Below are 25,182 nucleotides of genomic sequence, written 5' to 3'. Positions count from 1 at the left end.
GACCCGCCGTGGTTGCTCAGTGGGTATGGTGTTAGACTGCTGAGCACGAGGTCGCGGGATCGGATCCCGGCCACGGCGGCTGCATTTCGATGGGGGCAAAATGCGAAAACACCCGTGTATTTAGATTTAGGTGCACATTAAAGAACCACAGGTGGTCGAAATTTCCGGAGTCCTCCACTACGGCGTGCCTCATAATCAGAAAGTGGTTTTGTCACGTAAAGCTCCATAATTTAAATTTTTAATTTAACTCCTGCGAGGACGGTAGAGTATCCGCCTCCCATGCAAGAAGACCGTGGTTCAAATCCCGGTGCCGCGCAATTCTCCACCGGAAAATACAAAAAAAAAACGTGGGTTGAGAAAATTGCACAAACAGGCCTGGAGTGCGGTCTGATCCCGGTGACCAGAACCGGTAACGCACTCTCTCACCAGAGCAGGATTGGCCACCCTGGTGCAGTACTTGGCCACAACCTCCTATATGAATACAACAATCAAACCCCAGCCCTCAGTCTCCAGCAGCCGCGAAGCAACTGACGACGGCAGCGGTCAGATCTGTGACGCAGCAGAGGGTGCTAAGAATACCTGGCTCCGGACAGGCCGCCATTGGAATCTGAACCTGGCAACGTTTAACGTTAGAATGTTATCTAGTGAGACGAGTCTAGCAGTGTTATTGGAGGAATTAGAGGGTAGTAAATGGGATATAATAGGGTTCAGTGAGGTTAGGAGGACAAAAGAAGCATATACAGTGCTAAAAAGCGGGCACGTACTGTGCTACCGGGGCTTAGCGGAGAAACGAGAACTAGGAGTCGGATTCTTGATTAATAAGGAAATAGCTGGTAACATACAGGAATTCTATAGCATTAATGAGAGGGTGGCAGGTCTTGTTGTGAAACTTAATAAGAGGTACAAATTGAAGGTAGTACAAGTCTATGCCCCTACATGCAGTCATGATGACCAGGAAGTCGAAAGCTTTTATGAAGACGTGGAATCGGAGATGGGTAAAGTCAAAACAAAATACACTATACTGATGGTCGACTTCAATGCCAGAGTAGGCAAGAAGCAGGCTGGAGACAAGTCAGTGGGGGAATATGGCATAGGCTCTAGGAATAGCAGAGGAGAGTTATTAGTAGAGTTTGCAGAACAAAATAATATGCGGATAATGAATACCTTTTTCCGCAAGCGGGTTAGCAGAAAGTGGACGTGGAGGAGCACGAATGGTGAGACTAGAAATGAAATCGACTTCATACTCTGCGCGAACCCTGGCATCATACAAGATGTAGACGTGCTCGGCAAGGTACGCTGCAGTGACCATAGGATGGTAAGAACTCGAATTAGCCTTGACTTGAGGAGGGAACGGAAGAAACTGGTACATAAGAAGCCAATCAATGAGTTAGCGGTAAGAGGAAAACTAGAGGAATTCCGGATCAAGCTACAGAACAGGTATTCGGCTTTAACTCAGGAAGAGGACCTTAGTGTTGAAGCAATGAACGACAATCTTATGGGCATCATTAAGGAGTGCGCAATAGAAGTCGGTGGTAACGCGGTTAGACAGGAAACCAGTAAGCTATCGCAGGAGACGAAAGATCTGATCAGGAAACGCCAATGTATGAAAGCCTCTAACCCTACAGCTAGAATAGAACTGGCAGAACTTTCTAAGTTAATCAACAAACGTAAGACAGCCGACATAAGGAACTATAATATGGATAGAATTGAACAGGCTCTCAGGAATGGAGGAAGCCTAAAAGCAGTGAAGAACTAGGAATAGGCAAGAATCAGATGTGTGCGTTAAGAGACAAAGCCGGCAATATCGTTACTAATATGGATGAGATAGTTCAAGTGGCTGAGGAGTTCTGTAGAGATTTATACAGTACCAGTGGCACCCACGACGATAGTGTAAGAGAGAATAGCCTAGAGGAATTCGAAATCCCACAGGTAACGCCAGAAGAAGTAAAGAAAGCCTTAGGAGCTATGCAAAGGGGGAAGGCAGCTGGGGAGGATCAGGTAACAGCAGATTTGTTGAAGGATGGTGGGAACACTATCCTAGAAAGATTGGCCGCCCTATATACACAATGCCTCATGACCTCGAACGTACCGGAATCTTGGAAGAACGCTAACATAATCCTAATCCATGAGAAAGGGGACGCCAAAGACTTGAAAAATTATATACCGATCAGCTTACTGTCTGTTGCCTACAAAGTATTTACTAAGGTAATCGCAAATAGAATCAGGAACACCTTAGACTTCTGTCAACCAAAGGACCAGGCAGGATTCCGTAAAGGCTACTCAACAATCCATATTCACACTATCAATCAAGTGATAGAGAAATGTGCAGAATATAACCAACCCTTATATATAGCTTTCATTGATTACAAGAAAGCGTTTGATTCAGTCGAAACCTCAGCAGTCATGGAGGCATTACGGAATCAGGGTGTAGATGAGCCATATGTAAAAATACTGGAAGATATCTATAGCGGCTCCACAGCCACCGTAGTCCTCCACAAAGAAAGCAACAAAATCCCAATAAAGAAAGGCGTCAGACAGGGAGATACGATCTCTCCAATGCTATTCACAGCATGTTTACAGGAGGTATTCAGAGACCTGGAGTGGGAAGAATTGGGGATAAAAGTTGATGGAGAATACCTTAGCAACTTGCAATTCGCTGATGATATTGCCTTGCTTAGTAACTCATGAGACCAATTGCAATGCATGCTCACTGACCTGGAGAGGCAAAGCAGAAGGGTGGGTCTGAAAATTAATCTGCAGAAAACTAAAGTAATGTTTAACAGTCTCGGAAGAGAACAGCAGTTTACGATAGGTAGCGAGGCACTGGAAGTGGCAAGGGAATACATCTACTTAGGGCAGGTAGTATCACGGATCCAGATCATGAGACTGAAATAACCAGAAGAATAAGAATGGGCTGGGGTGCGTTTCGCAGGCATTTTCAAATCATGAACAGCAGGTTGCCACTATCCCTCAAGAGGAAAGTGTATAACAGCTGTGTGTTACCAGTACTCACGTATGGGGCAGAAACCCGGGGCTTACGAAAAGGGTTCTACTGAAATTGAGGACTACGCAACGAGCTATGGAAAGAAGAATGATGGGTGTGACGTTAAGGCATAAGAAAAGAGCAGATTGGGTGAAGGAACAAACGCAGGTAAATGGCATCTTAGTTGAAATCAAGGAAAAGAAATGGGGGGGGCATGGGCCGGACATGTAATGAGGAGGGAAGATAACCGATAGTCATTAAGTGTTACGGACTGGATTCCAAGGGAAGGGAAGCATAGCAGGGGGCGGCAGAAAGTTAGGTGGGCGGATGACATTAAGACGTTTGCAGGGACAACATGGCCACAATTAGTACATGACCGGGGTAGTTGGAGAAGTACGGGAGAGGCCTTTGCCCTGCAGTGGGCGTAACTAGGCTGATGATGATGATGATGATCTTTTGAGTATGCACCACTTTTTAGCACTTTAGCTTGCGTCAGGTCAGCGCATTTTTATTTTTAGCACCAATTCATCCTTCATAACATTATACTTGTGCTTGGTATTGTGCTTGTCATACAGAACTGGGTAATTTCTCACAGTCTATATTAACATCTCCGCTGTCATGGAAGTCGACACAGCCTTTTGATATGACGGCGAGATGCCAAGTTCGAACACTGTCAGCGCCATCTGAAGAGTGCTGCAAAGGAAGACTCACTCACTGGCTCGCAATCTGATTGGTCTGCGGCAAAAGATTCTGATGGCAGTAGCAGAAATTGGTCTGGAAACGAATGGTGTGGAGAGGGCCTTTTCAGTGTAATTCGCTGCCACCAGATGAGTTTCTGCGCCACTGTAGATGCCAGATCTGTCAGTGTGAACGAGCCTTTACTTCTGTCACGAGGATGCCATCCTCGTGACAGAAGTGTCACAATCCGCCAGTGTCACGATCCACCCCGGGTCGTGAACAAGGGAGGGCTTGTGGCACCCTCCGATAGACGGACGCTCCGCAGCGTGGTGGGGCTGAACTATGACTGACCAGCGAGCAGCCGCGCTTGTCAGTGTTTATTGTGGTGCGGTGACCAACGTTGCCTGCCGAGCTTTAGCAGGCCACCGGGCTTGGCGGGCGAACCAAGATTATGCCCAAGGGGGCGTCATATACTTGCTACAACTTCCTTAGTTTCCCATCACATCAATGCTTCAAATATGGTCAAACCTCGTTATAACGAAGTTGTACTTGCCGCAAAAAACTTCGTTAAATTGTGAATTTCATTAATTCAGGGTTTTGAAGCTTCAGTGGTAAAAATAACTTTACTAATTTCCAAAGCATTCCTGATGGATAGTAGCTTGTTAGTAAGCACTTATAACGAATCACAAGATTGGGCCATAATAGTGCAAATTGCGGCAAAAGCAAAGCACTGACGTGGCTCCCAGGATGCGAGATTTGCATGTGTTGCGTCATGCGGCACTGTAAATTTTGATGCCATGCCATACCATACTTTGTGCTCACAGCCAGCGCCCACAAGTTAAAAATGAAATTCTAAAAAGATGCGAATATTCATTCTGTGCAAAAAAATGCAAACAGGAAGAAAGGTCAGAGTTTCGCCAGAAATGTGGAGCATTGATTGCAAGTTGCAATAGCAGAGAGACAACTACATGAACTGAGGTTTGTAGTTTTATCGCTGTCACGAGCTCTCAGGCAAACAATCACAGAGCTCACTCAATCACCATGACCTCTTTCACAATGTGAGCAAATGCTTCGCACCATGTCTCGGAAACTTGAGATTACGCCACCACCTACATTAGATGCACCGGACCCCAATGTGCACCAAGGCACCAGCTGTCCTGGCTCATCCTTCGCACTTGCAGGGAGAGATTATCTCTAAGATGCGGCTCATGGTCCACGCATGGACGTGCTCATTTAGGAGACACGCACGCTAAGCGGAGAGGGTAGATAAGCGTGCGTTTCTGCCCCTCTACCCCGCAGCTTATCTTTAATCACATTTTCGCATGTTCTTCCCTCCAGATCCCTCTTGTGTCGAAGGAATCGTCAGCTCTCGAGCGCTACAAGCTGCTGCACGCCCCACGGCTTTTGCAAGTTGTTTACCAATGCGGCGAATGCCACAGCTGTGTTCCCTGCCTACCACATGCCGGCGCATGCACTTAGATTGAATTTTTGCCAGTCAAAGTTTTCATGCAGAAGGACACCTAACTTTTGCCTCGCCCAGCATTTTTATAGTCTTTTGCTTAACTTACTAGCCATACAGGCTCCAAGTACATGCTTGAAATGGCCAAAAACATTGTTAAATCGAAACCGTGTCATAAAATTACTTCATGATGTCATGAAAAAAATGCACAGTATTCAGTGAAATATTGTTGAAATGAAAACATTGCATTGTGAATTTCGTTAAATCAACGTTCATTATATCGAGGTTTTGACTACATTTATAAAACCTTTCTACAGCTGTTGACTTCAGAGGCATAGAAAGCTTATGTGAGCTGAAATCAAGCTGGAATGTATAAGTGCAGGCACATGCTGTTAACGCAGGAGGCGATGATTACATAGTGGTTTGCTAAGAGAAATTTATGTTTTATAGAAGAGCCAGGGGAGAACGCTTATGAAAAATCTAGAGCTATGGTGTGAAGGGCATTGTGTCCTGTGGGCTTCTCGTTCTCGCCGTACCAGCTTTTAGTGCTAATTAAATGCAGGTCGATTCTGGAATACCCCTTGAACCCTCTGTAGCATAACTCTAACCCTCATAAGTACCCCTTCTTGTGCATATTGACAACCAGTTTTCAAGTTTTCATCAGTTTAGTATCAGGTTTTTCATTAGCCAGAACTCTGGGTAAGAATGCATTGGAATTCTGTATTTTCTGGCTTACACGCTTTATGAATCCTGGAACATTCTATTCATTGGGAAAAGTTATTGTTACCATAGTATTGAGTCAAATGCATTGGTGCTATTGTTGTATGGTGATTTTATTCGGCAGATGATAATACAGCAGCTCATGTTACATGACGCCAGTGGCATAGCCAGAAATATATTTCGGGGAGGGGCGGGGGGGTCTCTGCCACAATTGCCACTCCTCCTCCATCTTTGGCTCTCTCTCTCTCTCTCTCTCTGTCTGTCTGCCTGTCTGTCAGTCTGTCTGTATGTGTGCGTGCGTGCGTGTGTGGGGGGGGGGAGGGATGTACACCAAGCAAAGACAAACTCCTAGCGCTCCCCGGACAAAAATTCTTTAAAGGGACACTAAAGGCAAATACTGAGTCAAACTAAAGTGATAGATTAGTGCTCAAGAATCTCTAAGGCATCAATATTATCGCGAACAGAGCCTTAATAATCGAGAAATCGAGGTAAATGCAAGGACATGATTAGAGACTCTTCCAGGACATTCAAGCACTTGCCCGATGACGAAAGCACTCCTGAGTTAAATTCTATCACTAGTACTCAACTACTCATTGCAAAAAATATCCTTATATTGTATTATAAGATGAAATAAAATTCAACTTGTCCAATCCCATGTCATGTTTAGATGAAAAAAACTCATTGAAATTTTTGTTGACATTGCGGGCGGTCGAAGGGTTTTGTTTTCGCTCCACTCTGTGCCGCCCACACTTTCGCATTTTAATAATTTCCTGATCATGTAGTGCTATGCTGGTTTTGCTGGCTCGTGAAACTCGCACAAACTGCAAGTAGCAGAGAATTCAACTACCATGTGATGTCGCAGGATGCCCAAACAATCTATGCCACTTAACCAAAAAGCAGCTGCAGCGGCGAATCCCCCCACTCTGTCTTGGCTCGGCTATGGTGACAACTTTTAGCCACCATAGCTCAGTGCCGCCGTCTGTCGGGCACTGTTTTACTCACGATGGCAGCAAAAGGCGGTGATGGCTTATGCAACGTCACCATTCCCCCGGTTGGGTCACAGGCGATTTTAATTACGAAAAAGGTATTTGGATCCTTCAAATGCAATTTTCTCGTAAACTAAGTCATTTCTTGGCATGAAACAAGTGCTGCGACGTTACTGGAATGGTATTGAAACAGTCCACATTGACTTAGTATTTGCCTTTAGTGTCCTTTTAAACAATGAGGATGCACATTTTTGCATTGCCGAAACAACACTTTGCTTAACTTCTGACAAAGGTTTTTCACTGCTAAAGCGTGTAGCCACTTTGCATCAAATTATTTTATCATCCTTATGCTATTTTTAAAAATGATATTAAAAAAAACTCAAATTTTATTTACGAATTGATGCATTTATAGAAAGCAAGTCGATGACCCGCTGGTACATGACTTGGAAAAACTAACAGCGCTAGAAATGGGGCCAAACAAAAACAAAACAGTGCACTATCATGTGTCTTGTCTACAGGCCACACTTGTTGCAGCCCAGGTAACAGTAGAGATCAAGGTTGTTTTCCAGCCCGACCTTCTAGTGAGTGGTAGGGCCGTGCCTATGTACACGAGAGAGAGAGGGCGGGCACTATTTTGCAGGTTTCCTAGCATTCAGTCGCACTTTCGGCATTGTTGCCAGGCTATATCATTCTAGATTTAAAAAATACAGGAAGGAAGCTTTGTGCTAGAACTTCGATTATATCATATGGTGCAAGTCTCACTCACTTTTGGTGACCTGCTGTCTGACTTGTTTGAAGAAATGTTTGGAAGTAACTTGCGATCATGGTATTGTAGTCATGACACGACACATATTGTTATTTGATCACACTGAGGAACTAATGAGGCAGACAGTCCGAAGCATGGCTAGGTCCTGTTGAGAAGCCTTTGTGAAGATTATGGCATCCATTGTTCGCAGTAAAATAAGGGCCAGCTGGGAGCTTTGAGAAATTTGAAAGCGTTGTGTCTCCTGACACCTTCTTATTCTGAATATTGCTGAGACATTTACCTTGGATGGGCTCTCCACAGCAAGCAGCACATGTTACGACGAGGTAGGTGATCCTCAGCTAGGCAATTGGCCATGGCCGTCTGGCGTTGAGCCATCGGGCAATGAGGAGACACTCTCCTTATGTCCATAATTATCCACTAACTTCGTTCTTGATGCTTTTTATGTGCGTCCTCCCCCCTCATGTTTTTCATCACCCCTTTCCCCTTCTTAAGTTTCTTTTTCATTTTTCACTGTCACACTCTTCAACATTCACCGGGTTGTTTAAGGGCATAGCAGCCCCGAAATGCCTATATTTCTGTTTTTGCATGGACTTGAAGGCCATTCACCTACCTGCCCTGCCACCTTTTTGTTGTGGCAGTTTCTTAACTTCCCTTGCCCAGCACTTCCGTCCTTCATACATTTTGCCGTGCACAAATCAGCGTTCTATAGGTCTCTTGCCCCCTTTCCTACCCTGTTTTCATTCTTAACTATGTACTCAAACTAGCCCAAGAGCAAGCACTTCTCAATTTTATTATCATAATTATCGAAGTCAAATACAAGGGAAAGAAAAAGAAGAAAAAAAAGATGGGGACGGGGGTGCTTATGCATTTCCTAGACATGCAACTCGCAACGTTTTCAGTATGCCTTTCTTCCACACAGCGTGGTCAACGATTCTGTCAAGTACCAGAAGTGAGAAGCTTTTTGATAACACAAAATCCTGGTTGGGAGCAACAAAGTATCCAAGTTTTATGCAAGCACCCATCCCACCTTTATCTGTGTGTGGAATTTTTGTGCTGATCCCCCCTCAGCAGATATGGTTAAAGGAACTGACAACTGGCCAGAATGTATTGAGATGTTGATGGAAATGAAATGACCATGATTTATAGTAATGGAATCCAGCATGGTTGTTTGTGATTTAAGTAGGAATTATAATTTTTAACTGCCAAAGGAAGTCCCAAAAACCACCAAGTGGCAAGACCTGGCTGTGAAATCTTGGTACTTCGGATGTATTCTATGAGATTACTGTACGTAAGTCGACTGTTATAAAGTACATCATAATTATTGATTAAAATTGCAGTTGGTATATTATTAGACACTTGCGCATTACTCTATGCTTTAGAAATCAAAAACGTATGTTAGCTAGGGCAACACGCTGAATTCCGTATTGCGTGTAAAGGCGTCGTTTCATTTTCGATCCGATTGGTTTTGTTTAAATACCATAGCAGTTTGACAGGAAACCACTAAAACATGTAGCTGTTATCTTTAACAATTTGGAAAACATGAATCGCAGCAACATCGACTTTATAAACAAAATAATACTTTATCATAGCTACAGCCGCACTTGTCATCTGCCTCCCACTAATGCTAGCGTATAATCGCTATCGCGTTCACCTAGCACCATTTTCAGCATGCTTCCAGTGAACAACTGCATTCTCACTACAGATAGAAAAATTATGATAAAAAATTTTCCACTGTGTTTTCTGTGTCAGCACTTCATGATTAGACACTCTGACCGGTAAGCTTTCCATTGCACTAAAAAAAATTGGTGTCATGAAAATCAGTTTTCAGTCCCTTTAACACAACCCAGAATGAGGCAGAGGCACGCCATGCGCGTAGCCGCAATGTTCTGTGCATGGCAGAAGGGATCGCCCCCACGACAACCCCATCTTTCGGACTGCCACTAGCCCTCGCCTTGCTTTCGCATTCATGCTTTCCCTTTCATCCATGTCTCTCTTTTGGAGCTGACCTCATGAAACATAATGTTCTGTGGGAAACGCGGAAAGGGGGAAGAGGTTCGTCCGAAAATTTCAGGAGAGGGGGGGGGGGGTTGACAAGCCTGGCTACGCCAATGCATGACGCGGTATATTTGTATAAAGCTGCTTTCTCATATTTAACCATGAACAGTTTTTATGAGTGTCTTTGAATTCTTTCGGGTGCCTCACAATATTATGCCTCTCTATTGTTCTCCAGCTATGGACACCAGCCAAAAGAGTTTCCAAGGATGACTGGTTAGAATGGCTCAGGAGGTTAAGCATTGAGCTTCTGAAAGCCTCGCCATCTCCAGCCCTTCGCTCCTGTTGGTCCCTGGCTCACAGTTACAACCAGCTCCCCAAGTGAGAGCAGTTGGCACACTTTTTGCCCACGTTTACAAGCATTCAACCATACTTAATGGTATCGTAAAAGTTTTCACAAACATGATCGGTCACAGGAAAACAGGAGCAATTTGTTTTTTACGTGAAGAGAGCATACTATCTTTTTTATTTTTTTTTAATGGCATGCCTTGTATTTTATATATGTGTCCAACTTCTTAATGTGTCATCATTATGCGATTTAAAAGTAAGTAAATCTGTATTTGCCCTGAAAAACAGGCATGCTTGCTGCCATATGTGATGACCACGGTATACCTGCCAACACTCCATAATTTTCCAGAAAGTATATACTTGGGCTTATGTTACAATTTTACTAATGTTGCATCAGATTTATAAAAAAATAAGCTCTCTTCCTGAAAGGTTTCACTCGTTGGTGTCCAAATTTTTTATTGAAATACTTCTGGTAAGGAAAGGATGCAAAAATGGTACTTGCTTCAAGAAAATTTGTAATCGAACAAGTTCCTGAAGCAGACAAAATCAACAGCAGAAAAGTTGCAGAAGAAGTCACTGTGATCTATAAACAATGTGTTGCTTATCAGTCTTTGCATTTCCAAGTTTGCTGTTGCTTGTTTGCTGCATCTAATGTAAATCATTGTTAATCAAGTGCATATGTAATGTACTTCAAAAAATGTAGGCTCAAGCTAGCAATAAAAAATGGGTACTACTATTCTCGTTGTCATATCAGTGGGACTTTTACGAATGGTAATGTTCACAGGTTGACAGATATGCCATGGGGTTTGACTCATTGTAGAGTAACACTGTTCAAAGGTGAAGCCAACTTTCGACATTGGCTTACACTCTCTCGCTCTTCTAGTGTCTCAGTCCAGAATGAATTATGAGTTTGCCAAGGTAGCCCTCATTAGAAAAATCCACAGCAAAATCTAGAACCCCTTTCTTTGGCACCTTTCGCAGACTTAAGTGCCATCTTCCAATGTGAAGTATCGCATATTACTAATGCCACTCATTAATTAGCTTGGATGAATTATAGTGCTAATGCTTATTAACCATTACAGGCCTTGTCAGCTAACTTTTGTTTTGTGGTTTTGTTTGTTTTGCTCTCATCATTCTTTGCCCTGTCGAAAAACTGTCATGTAAGCTTTCTTTACCAATACTTAGTATTGGGGTACAAGAATCTGACCTCCCACCTTTTATTTTATCCCAAACTTCATTGTTGCTCTGCTCAGGGACCTGTTCAATGCTGCTTTCTTGTCCTGTTGGGTGTGTCTCGGTGAGAATGACCAGAAGGAGATAATAGAGAATTTCCAGAAGGCCCTGATGGACCAGGATATTCCTGAGATCACCCAGACTTTGCTCAACTTGGCCGAGTTCATGGAGCACTGTGAGAAAGTAAGCGAACAGTGGTCTCATATGAGTTGTGTCCGAAGGCCAACTGCAACAAAATTCTGCATCCCATAAAAAGTCTAGTTTAAAAGAGTGCAGGTATAAAGCCGCCTTTGTGCAGAATACTGTTTTAAGTACGACTGCATGCATTGCAAAAGGCATAATTGAAAAAAAAAATAGAAGAAACCTAACTGAAAATGATGAAACATTTAGAATGTTGAGAACCAGCACTGATTGTTTGCATGACCTCGGAAATTATGTGTTGCCTGGGGCATGTAAAAATTCTTGGAGGCCATGCTCAGTATGGGATTTGCCACATATCCACTAACCGCTAGGTGCGCACCTCATCTGCCTAGGTGCTATTAAACGGCTTCTAATGATTGTGGTGAGCATGTGACGCCCCGGGGCATAATGTTCGTTGGCCCGACAGGTGGCCCGCCAGGCTCGGTGGACCAACAAAGATTATGCCCGAGGGGGTGTCGCATGCTCATCACAACGAGAAAACTTAAAAATCACCAGCCCTGCAGCTCTGCCAAAATTGCTTTTATACTATATACTACTCGCATACAATGCAGTCCACTTGTAGGGATGCCACATATAATGATATATTATATATACTCGTGTAAGATACGCACTATTTTTCTTTATCAAATTTACTCAGGTGTGGGTTACACACAAGTCAGGCCTATAGCTACACATTAGCACACTGTAGTGCCACTGTGGTGTCAGATAATTTAAAAACTGGTGGCAGATATCAACATATTATTTCACTATTTATGACCGCTTTCAAGCTAATCACTCTCAGACAAGCTCAGCTCATCAGCACTCTCACCACTGTCAGACAAGTTCGCCTCATCGGTGCACTCCCAAAGCTGATCATTATCTGTACTGTCCATGGCATTTGATATCCCCATGACTTTAAAGCTCTTTGCAGTGGTGTCTACTGACACAGAAAGCCACACATCCATAATCCAACTTTACACTTGCTGAAAAGACAATCGCTTCACTCACCCTGTCAGAGTTGTTTCGTGGTTGCCTATGGCCATCCACCTGGTGTAGCACCGCCAAAACTCTGTCTTGAATGGCCAGTTTATGCAAACATTGAGCGGTTGCAGCATGCTTGTCAAACCACCAGCAATCACGGCCAAGTCCGTTCAGCGGTTCGCCAGCCTAGTCTCCACTCAGTCTGTTAACACCGTTTAGGTCGATGTGCAACGATCATGGTAAGCGGTGAGTGGGAAAAACTAACTGGCACCATTTTGTAGGACTTTATGGGACTGGCACATTTTTGGTCCTTTTTTTTTTTTTCAAATTTTGCATTCGAAAATGGGGGTGCAGGCTATGCGCAAGGACAGCTTATATACGAGTATATATGGTATTGGTTATAACAATGAGCCGACTTAAGAGTGCCAACTTATTCATTAAGGCTATGAGAAAAAAAACATATACAGTCGAACCTCGATATACCGAACAGCACTATGATCGTGAAATAGTTCGATATAGCCAGAATCGAATATAAAAAAAAAAACATTAAAAAATGCGTCAAAAGCTTCTGAAAATCAATTAATGAACCAAGGGCGCGATCGGGGATTGTTGTTTGAAGTACGTGTTTGGTTGGGTCGCGCGCAATTGGCCTAGGTCGCGCCGACTACGTCTGCCGTGAGCGCGCAGCAGAAATGAATGTGCACTCCGAATGACAATCCCCGATTCTGCTCCAATCATGGCGCAGTAAATACTCACTTGAAGGCTTCACACAAAGTATTTATTTGGCTGAAAGTACTGCAGCAGTGTAGCCTGCTTCTTATTGGCAGCCACATGCTTAAACACGGAGTCCTCAACATAGTCTAAACAATCCACAAGCGATAGGCCGATGCCCTCTATCGCACTGCAGTAATGGTGTAGTAGGGCCAAAGCAGCTACAGCCTCAGTTGAAGTTGGGATCGGGGCAACATCAGCACCTGCAGAATCAACCTCGGCAGCGTCTTCATTTGGCTGCTACTTCGACTGCGATCTCCACGTCCGTCAATCGAAGCATTTTGAAACACTGTCAGTAACAAAGTATCAAGTGGGGTCTGCCAAGGCATCTATGAGTGCGCGCAGTGAGCGCTCGTCATTGTGGATGCAAACTGCCACTTCTCGTGAGGTGCGGCAAGTGCAGAGCACTGCACTAAGGTGGAGTCAGTGCAACAAATGCAATGCCAACGTTGTGCAATGCATCGTTGACGTTGTCGAACTAGCCAAACCGCCACATGCATACGCAGCTACATTCAAATGGTGCCCTCGGCAGGACTGATGTGTGCAGCTATAGTGCGCAGCAGTCGGAAACGCCCATCGCTTCACCGCCCTCTTCGAGGATGTTGCAGGAAAGCTCACTGCCTGTCAACAGAGCGCATGTGGTCTGGGTTGGCAGACTTCGATACATCCATCTTACGTCCCACCGCATACAAAATAAAAAATTTAAAATGCATGCGATTTTCCAGCTGCTATAGAAAGTGTTCGATATATGCAATAATTCAATATATTGTGGGAATTTATAAGCTATTCTTTGTCATCAGTACATGATCATCATCATGGGGGCTTCATATAGGGTTCTTCTTCATCATCGCTTGTAGGGCTGGCCCTCGAGTGTGATCCGTGCTGTGGGCGTGGTCGGTTCGCCCAGTCTTTGACGCGGAATAAACGTCATGATAACTGCTGCGTCACAAGTGGTGGAGGTGCTGGGTAGCCGAGGCCGAGATGGTGGAAGTAGAAGTGCCTGTTGGCTCGTCCTGCGACATGCTGGCGGACAGCTGGCACAATCGGTGACCCGATCGAAGCTCCAGGAGGTTGAGCGGGACAGAGGACCGAAGAGCACGCGGAATAAACGTCATGATAACTGCTGCGTCACAATATCCATGTTTGATATATCAAGGTTTGACTGTATAATGATGTGTTATTCGCCACATATGGGATATAATGATCAATATCTTGACTTCTGGATGGCATTTTTCGTGCAGAATAATCGTGAAATTTGCATTCTTAAGTTTCTTTAAACGAATGATGCCGAGACAGGGCAATAAATTTGCCTATGCAAATTGGTATATGCTGCCATTAACTGCGTCCTGCCCATGTGCCGATTGCGAAAGTCACAGAACATTGCTAGTTGGCGCAGCACGCCCCAAGATGGGGCCCGCTACCTCACGTCCGCGATGCCCACGATGGAGCTACGCGTGAGGAGATAAAAAAAAAGAAAAGCAAGAAGTGATGTGGCACCCACCCTTTGTCCCCTTCTCAGCAAGCATGGAAATGCGCCACGGAAGCTGCAGCAGACAGCCCAGTTGATAGGCTGCGCTGACAAAATGCAGTGCTGTATCGCTTAAGACAAGCTGCAAATTTTGCAAAGCTCAAAGTCTGAGCTTACAAAGGAGCACCGGGATCATGACGGCTGCAACCAGGAGCCATGCCGATCAGCGGAAAAGGTGGGCTTTGTGCACTTGGGCGAAACCCCTGGAACCAGCACGGTGGAAGCCACTGATATTACCGAGCTCTGTAAGCATGTCGCTACTGACGATGGAACAGGTGGTGCTTCGATCGAGGAGTTTCTGAGTGCAGATAGTGATGCCTCGTTATGCTAAGAGATCTCTGACGGGGCGGTCATTGTCATGACAGACGGCAACGTTGTGCAACGAGGGCGACGAGATTGACAATGACCCATCTTTGACACTGACCCTGATATTCATGCGAAGTGCACTGTCATCGATCAAGTCATTCATGCACGCTTAATTATTGCCACTAGTGTTAGCACAGCAGTTGGACACCGAAGTTATGAACCTGAAACACCCATAAAAGCTACTGCCGATTTCTATTTCAGCGTGCCTAACGGTTGATACACTGTTTAGACGTATACGTGAATGTTTTATTTTTCACAGGCTACATTACAGAATGTCTATTTTTTAGCGCAAGTGGCAAATTTGATTTCAGAGCTACAAAGGTATGTTCAGCAGCTTTTTTTTACGGCAGTCCAGATATAGCGATGATCGGTTATAACAATCAGATTTTTCATTCTTCATGATGTCGGTAAAAGTAGGCTGAACTGTACAGTTAAATCCTCTATATGACGAACTTCAGTATAACGAAATTCTCGATATAACAAAGTATTTAACATTTTATAGCTTCTTGTCCATAGAACACCCTGTATTTAGAACTTCAATATAATAAAGTGTGTTTATACATGATTTCAATACATGTAAAACGAAAATTTTACTGCTGCTGTGAAGGAATTCTGACACGATAAATGGAAACTTCTGCAGATGCAGATGGTCAAATAGTTCAGTAACAATTAGCTGCTTGCTAGCGCACCTCCCAAATCGTGTGCCCTGTGACTTAGTTTGGTACCACCGATGTGAAAATATTGACACGGCATCATGAAACCGTACCTTTCGTTGCCAACTCATAAATTAATTTTTCTCTCATTTGTATTTACCTTTTCCAGTAGACCATTAATTTGGAAATATTTGCTGGGAAATATAGTCTGAATAAGAAAAAATTCCTCAGTGACTGTACTTATTTGCATAAAAGGTCAAATTTCGATATAGCAAAATTTGGATATGACAAAACCAATTGCCAATTTTACAAACTTAATTATATCAAGGTTTACCGGTATAACCATTAGCCAATATGATTTCGCTGCTGTTGGCCCTGAAAGGGTGCTGTGTGTGTGTGTGTGTGTGTGTGTGTGTGTGTGTGTGTGTGTGTGTGTGTGTGTGTGTGTGTGTGTGTGTGTGTGTGTGTGTGTGTGTGTGTGTGTGTGTGTGTGTGTGTGTTTGTGTGTGTGTGTGTGAAATACACAAAATGCATTTGGTATCAATACGCATTTGCTCACTAATATTTTCGACAGCCTTAGTGAGATTATCATCATTGATTATCAAGATTATCATCGGCCTTAGTGAAGATTAGAAGAACTGGTGAGGCTTATACATTGCTGAATAACGGTTGTGTCCTCTGCTATAGAGCTCTCTTAGATAAGAAGCAATACGGGGATGGGGTAGGATTTCTAATCCATAAGGACATAGCAGGCAACATTGACGAATTCTACAACATTAATGAGAGGGTAGCTGTAGTCGTAATCAAACTTAACAGGAGATATAGATTAAAAATAGCACAAGCCTACGCTCCAACATCCAGTCACGATGATGAGGAAGTAAACCGGTTTTGTGAAGATGTTGAATTAGTGATGAGAAAAGTGCAAACTCAGTATACTGTAGTAATGGGCGGCTTCAATGCAAAAGTGGGGAAAAAGCAGGCTGGTGAACAAGCAATTGGCAATTATGGCGTCGATTCTAGGAATGCTTGAGGAGAGGTGCTGGTAGAATTCGCAGAAAGGAATAAGCTTCGAATAATGAACACCTTTTTCAGGAAGTGTAGCAACAGAAAGTGGTCCTGGAAAAGCCCTAATGGTGAAACAAGAAATGAAATTGACTTCATACTTTCTGCTGATCCCAGCATAGTACAGGATGTAGAAGTGATAGGTAGGGTAAAGTGCAGTGATCATAGGTTAGTGAGGGCTAGGATTCACCTCAATTTGAAGAGAGAAAGAGCAAAATTGGTCAAGAAGTAACAGGTCAATCTTGAGGCAGTAAGGGTAAAAGTTGACCAATTCAGGCTGATACTTGCAAACAAATATGCCGCCTTAAAACAGAGAGATGATGGTGACATAGAGCTAATGAATGAAACTGTAACTAGGTTGGCTTCAGAGATAGAAATAGAAGTCGGAGGGCTAGGCACCAAGGCAACCAGTAGGCAAGCTCTCCCAAGTAACAAAGGGCCTAATAAGAAACGACAAAAAATGAAAGTGTCCAACTCAAGAGATAAAATAGAATTCATGGAACTGTCAGAACTGATCAACAAGGCAAAAATAAGTGATATTCGAAACTATTACGTGAAAAAAATTGAAGAAGCTGTAAAGAATGGATGCAGCCTGAAATCAGTGAAAAAGAAACTTGGCATAGGACAAACCAAGATGTATGCACTGAAAGATAGGCAGGGTAATATCAGCAACAATCTCAAAGATATAGTAAAAGCAGTGGAAGAATTCTATACTGACCTGTACAGTACCCAGAGGAGTCAGGATACCTCAATTAGAAATAGCAATGAACAGGATACAGAAACTCCACCTATAGCTAGCGATGAGGTTAGAAGGGCCTTGCAAGACATGAAACGAGGAAGAGTGACAGGAGAAGATGGAATAACAGTTGATTTAATTGAAGATGGAGGAAACATAATGCTTGGAAAACTGGCGGCTCTTTATACAAAGTGTATATCGACTACAAGGGTCATAGATTACGAAAGGCATTTGATTCGGTAGAGATACCAACAGTCACAGCAGCATCACATAATCAAGGAGTACAGAACGCTTACGTAAATACCTTGGGAAATATCTACAGAGGTTCTATAGCTACCCTAATTCTACGCAAGAAAAGCAGGAAGATACCTATAAAGAAGGGGTCAGACAGTGAGACATAATCTCTCCAATGCTATTCACTGCATGCTTGGAAGAAGTATTCAAGCTATTAAACTGGAAAGGCTTAGGAGTAAAGATCGACGGCAAATATCTCAGCAACCTTTGGTTTGCCGATGGCATTGTTCTGTTCAGCAACAATGCAGATGAGTTACAACAAACGTTTGAGGACCTTAACAGAGAGAGTGTAAGAGTGGGATTGAAGATTAATATGCAGAAGAGAAAAATAATGATAAATAGCCGGGCAAAGGGACAAGAGTTCAGGATCGCCAGTCGGCCTCTAGGGTCTGTGAAGGAGTATGTTTACCTAGGTCAATTAATCACAAGGAACCCTGATCATGAGAAGGAAATTCAGAGAAGAATAAAAATGGTTTGGATTGCATATGGCAGACATTGCCAGCTCCTGACTGGAAGCTTACCATTATCATTGAAAAGGAAGGTGTACAATCAGTGCATTTTACCAGTGCTGACATATGGGGCAGAGACTTGGTGACTGACAAAGAAGCTTGAGAACAAGTTAAGGACCTCGCAAAGAGGGATGGAACGAAGATCGCTACACATAACGTTGAGAGACAGAAAGAGAGCAGTTTAGATCAGAGAGCAAACAGGTATAGACGATATTCTAATTGACATCAAGACATATAAATGGAGCTGGGCAGGTCATGTAATGCGCCAATTCGATAACCATTGGACCATTAGGGTTACAGAATGGGTACCAAGAGAAGGGAAACGCAATCGAGGATGGCAGAAGACTAGGTGGAATGATGAAACTAGGAAATTTGCAGGCGCTAGTTGGAATCGGTTGGCGCAGGACAGGGGTAATTGGAGACCGCAGGGAGAGGCCTTCGTCCTGCAGTGGACATAAAACAGGATGTTTATTATTATTATTATTATTATTATTATTATTATTATTATTATTATTATTATTATTATTATTATTATTATTATTATTATTATTATCAAACAAAATGTTCTTAAACCTGTCTTCTACGAACAAACATATTGGCAATTATGTGCTGCCTCTGCCGCTTCCTTGTAGCCTTGCCCTCTTTTTCATCATTTCTACTGTGCTTAGAGCTGTGCCAACATGTGCACGTAGTGCTACACCCATCATTCGCAGCCCTTCAGTACACTCAGACTTCATATCAACATAACCTACCATGGTATCGGCACAGTGGCTAATCATTCATCACAACCAGGCATCGGGACTAGCTTATCAGGGAGTAGATTTCTTTGTTCGTGTCTCTGCTACAGGCATTTCTTGGTTGTTACATCGAAACAAATCCAGTTGGGTAAGTTCTTAGCAATATACTACGTGGAAACGGGTAGGAATTTTGGGAAGTTGAAGGAAACAGCAGGTTTGAATGAAACTGACAAGCTCGAGGAAACAATGGACGACAACCATGTGCACACTCGAAAAGAATTTACATATTACAGTTGCAACCAGCACTTCGAGCAGGCCAGCTAGCTGTAGTTTACATCACTGAGGCTCCTTCAAAGTGAATGATACGCTAGGTAAAGAAGGGTTTCTGACTTACCAATTGGGGTATGGTTGCCACGGCAAAAGGTTGTTGACCAACCACGTGCGAGACAACAAGAGGGGTGGTGAAACCTTCCGCACTCGCCACTTGTTGGTGACCAAAGAGACTTGGGCAATGGCAGGGGAATCTTACATGGCACACCCAGTGATGTTGATAGTGCTTGCGATTGTGCACTGCCCGCGAGAGGAAGGCTTTCCCCTTCTCCCCGAACCAGCTGGCACTTGTGCCCGACATGATGTTTGCTTTGTGTGCTAACATCATGGGACAGGAGGATTCCCACGACTGTTGATCTCGACTTTTTATTTTTATTTTAATTGAATCGTGACCACAACATCTTCTTGTGTGGTGCACTACAATACAAATTGAATGGTGCATGTAGCAGCAAAAAGGTCCCGAGCACAGTTCGATGTCCGGTGCACTGCAGCTAAGCCTTCCTGCTTCGCTGCTGGTGCAAAACCACTCGCTAGCTACTCCTTGTCCCGAGCACAGCTGGTACACAATGTTGAGCATGAGCCATCCCACTGAGCAGACAATGTCGCCATGCTTTTCGACTACCGCTTGCCTTATGCTCGCCTGAGCGATATGTTCAGTGCGCATGAGCCACCCCACTCCTCTATTGATCTGTTCGCTGGTCATGTGAGGCCTTTTGCACCTGTCGGATCGGCAGTCTAGCTCTTCTCTCTGCTGTTTACTGGCCCCTCATAGTCGGGCACGCATTGGACGGATGAAGTGCCAGTTGCTCCTTCTTTTTGCTCTCTTTGTGCTTTTGGTGAAGGAGTGCCCTTTGTTGCGGGGACATACAGTCAGGCTTAAGCACTTGCATGAGCCCTCAGGCCATCTTGCGTGCAGGGCATTTACACTGTATTAGTACAACTGTGTTGTGCTCTACTGGAGAGAGAGTTCAAATATGCTGGCGGGCGTCTTGTTGTGAGCACCCATTTCGCTGTTTGTCCCTCCTGTCAGCCACTCCCGTGAGCATTCACACCAAGTAGAGACCGGTGTCTCAGCCTCCGATGGCTCAAAAGGCGTGAATCCCATGCATTGAGTGGAGACTGGAGCCTCTGTCTCCAATAGCTCGAAAAGTGCAAACCCCATACACTTAATAGAGACTGGAGCCTCTGTCTTTCATGACTCAAACGGCGCCAATTCGCACTCATAAGAGACCGGAGCCTGTCTCTCCAATGGCTCGAACAGTGCAATCCCCAACCTCGAAGCAATCACCAGATAGCCAGCTTCAAGAAAGGATGTGGACCCCATTGCCTCCCCTGATATCGTCTTCAGCAAGCAAGAGCTACTAAAGACGCCGTTAAAAGCGATCCATTTTGTCGACAAATCGTTGATGAGCTCAAAGAGCCTAGCTCCCTAAACAAGCGGGGCAGCAATGCCATCGGGCACACACAGACAGCTTGTATTGCTGTTGACACTGAGTGTGACATAGCTGATATTGTTATGGGCATGTTGGATACATATCTGCTTGATGCTCATGGAGTTCTCCTGCCCTATATCCCATCTGAAAACGCTCCCCAGGAGTCATTCAAAATGTTGATACTCTGCAGTCTAAGGGAAGCCACCCTGAGCTATTTCTTCTTCTCACGGTTGGCCAGACATGCAAGTGGTTTTACGACTTTCAAAAAGTGCTACCTGGCCAGGCATGGAGCGTGACACTCTTCAGTATGCCCACTCGTGCCACACGTGCCCATGTGTGAAGCCTCGTGTAGGCAAACGCCCCAGGATCGTGCAGCCAAACAACAGCCAGCGACCCTGGCAAGTCGTGGCCTGTGACATTATGGGACCCTTTCTCAGAAGCTGGCGAGGCTTTCTCCTGGCTGTCACAAAAACTTCTTGAAATGGATTGAATTTTTCCCCTTCAGAAGTTAACTGCATGTGCAATCTGGGGCAAGTTTATCGAGGTCTTCAACTGGTTTGGCTTTCCGGTGGAGCTGGTATCAGACTATGCGTCCTAGTTCACAGCCAAGGTTTTCGTGGATGTGTGTGCTGCCTTTGTCATTAAACACTGCAAGACAACCATCTATCACCCGCAGGCTAACCCGACGGAGTGGATTAACCAGAACCTCAAGCCCTTGCTCGAGGCCTTTGCCTGGCAACACAGGGATTGTGACGTCTGTCTTAATGAGATAGGCTTCTCCTTGTGAACCACGGGTAACTGTTCGACTGTATATTCGCTTGCCATAATCACATTGGATTACCATATAAATTACAACTACAACCTTCTAGTCTTTAGCAAACAAAGAAGCCTATGAATGACATTTTGCTCAGTTTCCTACTCATTTTTTAAATAAAAGCAGAAGAGGACATTACTGACTCTGAACCATAAACAAGGACAGTTTGTGTTAAACATTGCGACAACCTTTTTTAGGCTACTGCATGTGGCGCAGTCTTGCACTTACTAAGTGGGGATACAGTCCAATTCAGACATATCGTGCCCTAAGAATTATTTGCAGAAATTGAACAAGCATTGTATGCTCTGCTTGGAGGCGCCAAACAAGCGTTGAACCATGGCCCACAAAAAATAAAAAAGAAAGAATTTCCTGTGCCATTTACAATTGTTGTTACTGCACATTGAGAAGTGACAACATTCATTAACAACCACAGTGTTCTTGTTACAAGGCACCATGCTAATGAGCTAGTTTATTTTCCTATACAGCTAAACCTTACTATAACAAAGTCAGTAAAATCGGCATTTTGCATTGTTACACCCAAATTTCATTATATTGAAATTCAGCCTTTTAAGCAAATGAGTATAGTTGTTGATGGATCTTTCTCACATGGAAGGGACTGCAAAATTATTGAGCATTCGGAAAGCAAATTTGAATAAGAAAAAAGATAAATTTTTTCGGCGATGAAAGCTACACTTTCATACCGTGTTGATGATATCTTCACATCAGTGGTATGAAAGAAAGCCAGCTATGCTTTCACGTCCATTCTTCCCCCATGGCTGATAGTGTCACCTGCAGTTCAACGATGCCATCACTAAATGCACCAGTAGCGGGGAATGAATTGTTTGTCTGCCTCTTGCTTGAATGCATCTCCGAAACTTGAGGATTGCACAACCTCTAATACAAAGGGCATAGGAATACAGTGCAACTGATGCCACACCATCTCAGCATTCCCACTGTTTGCACATGCGGCAGATTACCTCTAAAACACCCCGCAGGGGCATCTGTGTAAGCAGGAATTTGGTGTGTTTCCCAACACCACGTAACCGAGCACACGAGGGTTGGACCCTCCCGCGTGTAGCCGTGCGCGGCTTAGCCATGTCTGGGGAGAGGGGGATCTTGGGGGTTGAGCCGATGCTGGGTGTTTGGACCTTTAAGGTCCCCCCCCCCCCCTGGCGGAAGCAACACACCTCTTTGGCCTCTGCTTCACATAGACGGCACCTCCAGGCTGACCCACCTGAAAGAAACCAGCAGTCGCCTTTTCCTATCTCTCTCTACCCTCATCTTCGTCTTTCTCTTCCACTTTAATCTTTCCTGTCCTCTCATCTTTTCTATTCACTTCGACTTTTTCTGGTGGCAAGGGTTAACCTGGTGTGGCTGTCCTACCTTGGGTATACCACATTGGGTTATAGTAACAGCATACTGCCGGTGCTGTGCAGACTTGTTTGCATGTTCTGCCACATCCCCTTGTTGGGCTCCATGGTGGGTGGCAGGTGCCGTTGCTGAACCAATCACTTTTTTTCATGGGATCCTCGAACCCTTTTTCAACCGATCATGCCTCGAAAAGGGTATGCACCGACACAACCTCGCTATTCTGGCCCAAAAACAAAGAAACTTTCCCAAAATTACATGTCCTTCACTGTGAGCAATTGTCTACAAAAGCTAGAGCAATTTCACCATTTCTTGTGGTCAAGTGCCTAAAAGAGACCATTGGAACTGGTTATAAGGTAACAAAGATGACAAGTGGGCATTTGCTCCTCAAACTAAAAGACAGGGAACAATACAACAGACTCGCACACCTCATAGCCTTTGGTAACATCCCTGTTTCTGTGAGTGCACATTGAACTATGAACACAGTCAAAGGCGTAGTATCAGATGAAGACTTGATGACATTGAATGAAAAAGAACTCCTGGATGGATGGAAGGACCAAGGTGTAATCCATGTGCAGCGCATCAAAATCAGATGGAATGACAATGAAATCCCAACAAAGCATTTAATACTCACTCTCAGTTCAACTGCTTTACCTGAGACTCTTGAAACTGGCTATGTAAAACTTCATGTTCGACTTTAAATTCCGAACACGCGACATTGCTTCAAATGTCAGAGATTTGGTCACGCATCCCAGAGCTGCCGAGGGCAGCTTATGTGCACAAAGTGCAGCACAACTTGTCACTCTGCTGACGACTGCAATAATGATGAGGTACATTGTGCAAACTGCAACGGCAGTCACCCTGCGTACTCCAGAGCTTGTCTACCCTGAAAGAAAGAAAAGTAAATAATTACTGTAAAAGTTAAGGAGAATATAACATTCCGTGAAGCACGACAACGGATCTCCTTGTAATTCTTACTGAAAACATCTTTTGCTGAAGTGATGCAACGGGAGGCGGCACAACAACGACCTCTGGCGGCAGCCCGGACCACGCCTAGCGTGCTGAGGCTTATGCCACCTGCCCCTACTAGGGGGAGCAGCCAATGCTGCCCTGCCATCTCTCAAAGTGTCCACACCAGCGGTCTCTTGAAGCTCCGGCACCAGCCAGGGCACCGCAGAGGCCACAGGGGTCCTGTCGACCTCCGGCCTGGTGGGGGCAAAGACTTCGTCGCTTGAGATGGTCTACGCCACGTACACATCGCTCTCTGGAGCGGGTGTCCAGTGCCTCACAACAGGCTATGGGCACCAGTCCAAGCCAAACGGCACAGGTAGAGTCGAAGGAGCGGCGAGGTTCTCTTGACTGCTCCAAAAAAGACAAAACACCAATTACAGGGCCTAACAAAGGCTCTGTAAAGTAAGTCACTTTCCTCCCTTTTGAGACACGCAGCACAATTTTTTTTTCTTTTCAACATGGACGACATCATACAGTGGAATATCAGAGGACTATTAAAAAACCTAGATGACGTCCAAGAAATTCTCTAAGTTTAGTACTGAAGTGCTGTGTGTGCAAGAAATATATGTAACTTCCAAACACACCAACTTCCTCCGACAATACCTGACTTTCCAGAAAGACCGCGAGGATGCTCTCACACCATCTAGCGGTGTAGCCATCATTGCTTATAGAAATGTAGCGTGTCAGCATTTGAAGCTCCAAATGGCCCTTGAGGCAGTGGCCGTTCGAACCGTACACTCATTACCATCTGGTCCTTGTACATACCACCACATTATCAGCTTCACAGACGCGACTTAGAATCATTGATAGATGAGCTCCCAGAGTCCTATCTGATTCTTGGTCATCTTAATGCACACAGTAGTTTGTGGGGCAATTCATGCTGTGATGCACGAGGTCACGTTATTGAACAGCTGCTTTTTTCCTCTGGAGCATGTCTCTTAAATACGAAAGAGCCCATGTATTTTAACCTGGCTAACAAGTCATACTGTGCCATAGATCTTAGCGTTTTATCGCCGACGCTTTTACCCTAATTTAAATGGAATGCGCTTATTAACCCGTATGGTAGTGACCACTTCCCAATAATCCTGAGTACACCGAAACAAGATCAACTGCCCCCCCCCCCCCCCCAGGTCCCTCATTGGAGGGTTGACTCAGCCGATTGAAAACGGTACCGAACTCTTAGTCACATGATGCGGACTGAGGTGTCCGGTATAACCATAGATGATGCTGTTACATATTTTACA

General features: G+C 44.4%; 1 protein-coding gene across 3 annotated transcripts in view; it reads left to right on the top strand.

The window, feature by feature from the left end:
* The window catches only part of mTor (serine/threonine-protein kinase Tor), a 461,269-nt gene that overhangs the window by 235,078 nt on the left and 201,009 nt on the right, over positions 1-25,182 (top strand). For all 3 annotated transcript variants that reach the window (XM_075684170.1, XM_075684168.1, XM_075684169.1), the window contains 2 exons: positions 9,823-9,965; positions 11,186-11,348. In XM_075684170.1, the coding sequence (XP_075540285.1) occupies positions 9,823-9,965; positions 11,186-11,348 (306 nt within the window). The remainder of the gene's footprint in view (positions 1-9,822; positions 9,966-11,185; positions 11,349-25,182) is intronic.

This window comes from Dermacentor variabilis, chromosome 3 (genome assembly GCF_050947875.1).
Source record: "Dermacentor variabilis isolate Ectoservices chromosome 3, ASM5094787v1, whole genome shotgun sequence".
In the NCBI taxonomy this organism is placed as follows: Eukaryota; Metazoa; Arthropoda; class Arachnida; order Ixodida; family Ixodidae; genus Dermacentor; species Dermacentor variabilis.
The sequence above is the reverse complement of the archived record's forward strand: the minus strand, read 5'-3'. Positions and strand labels throughout refer to the sequence as shown.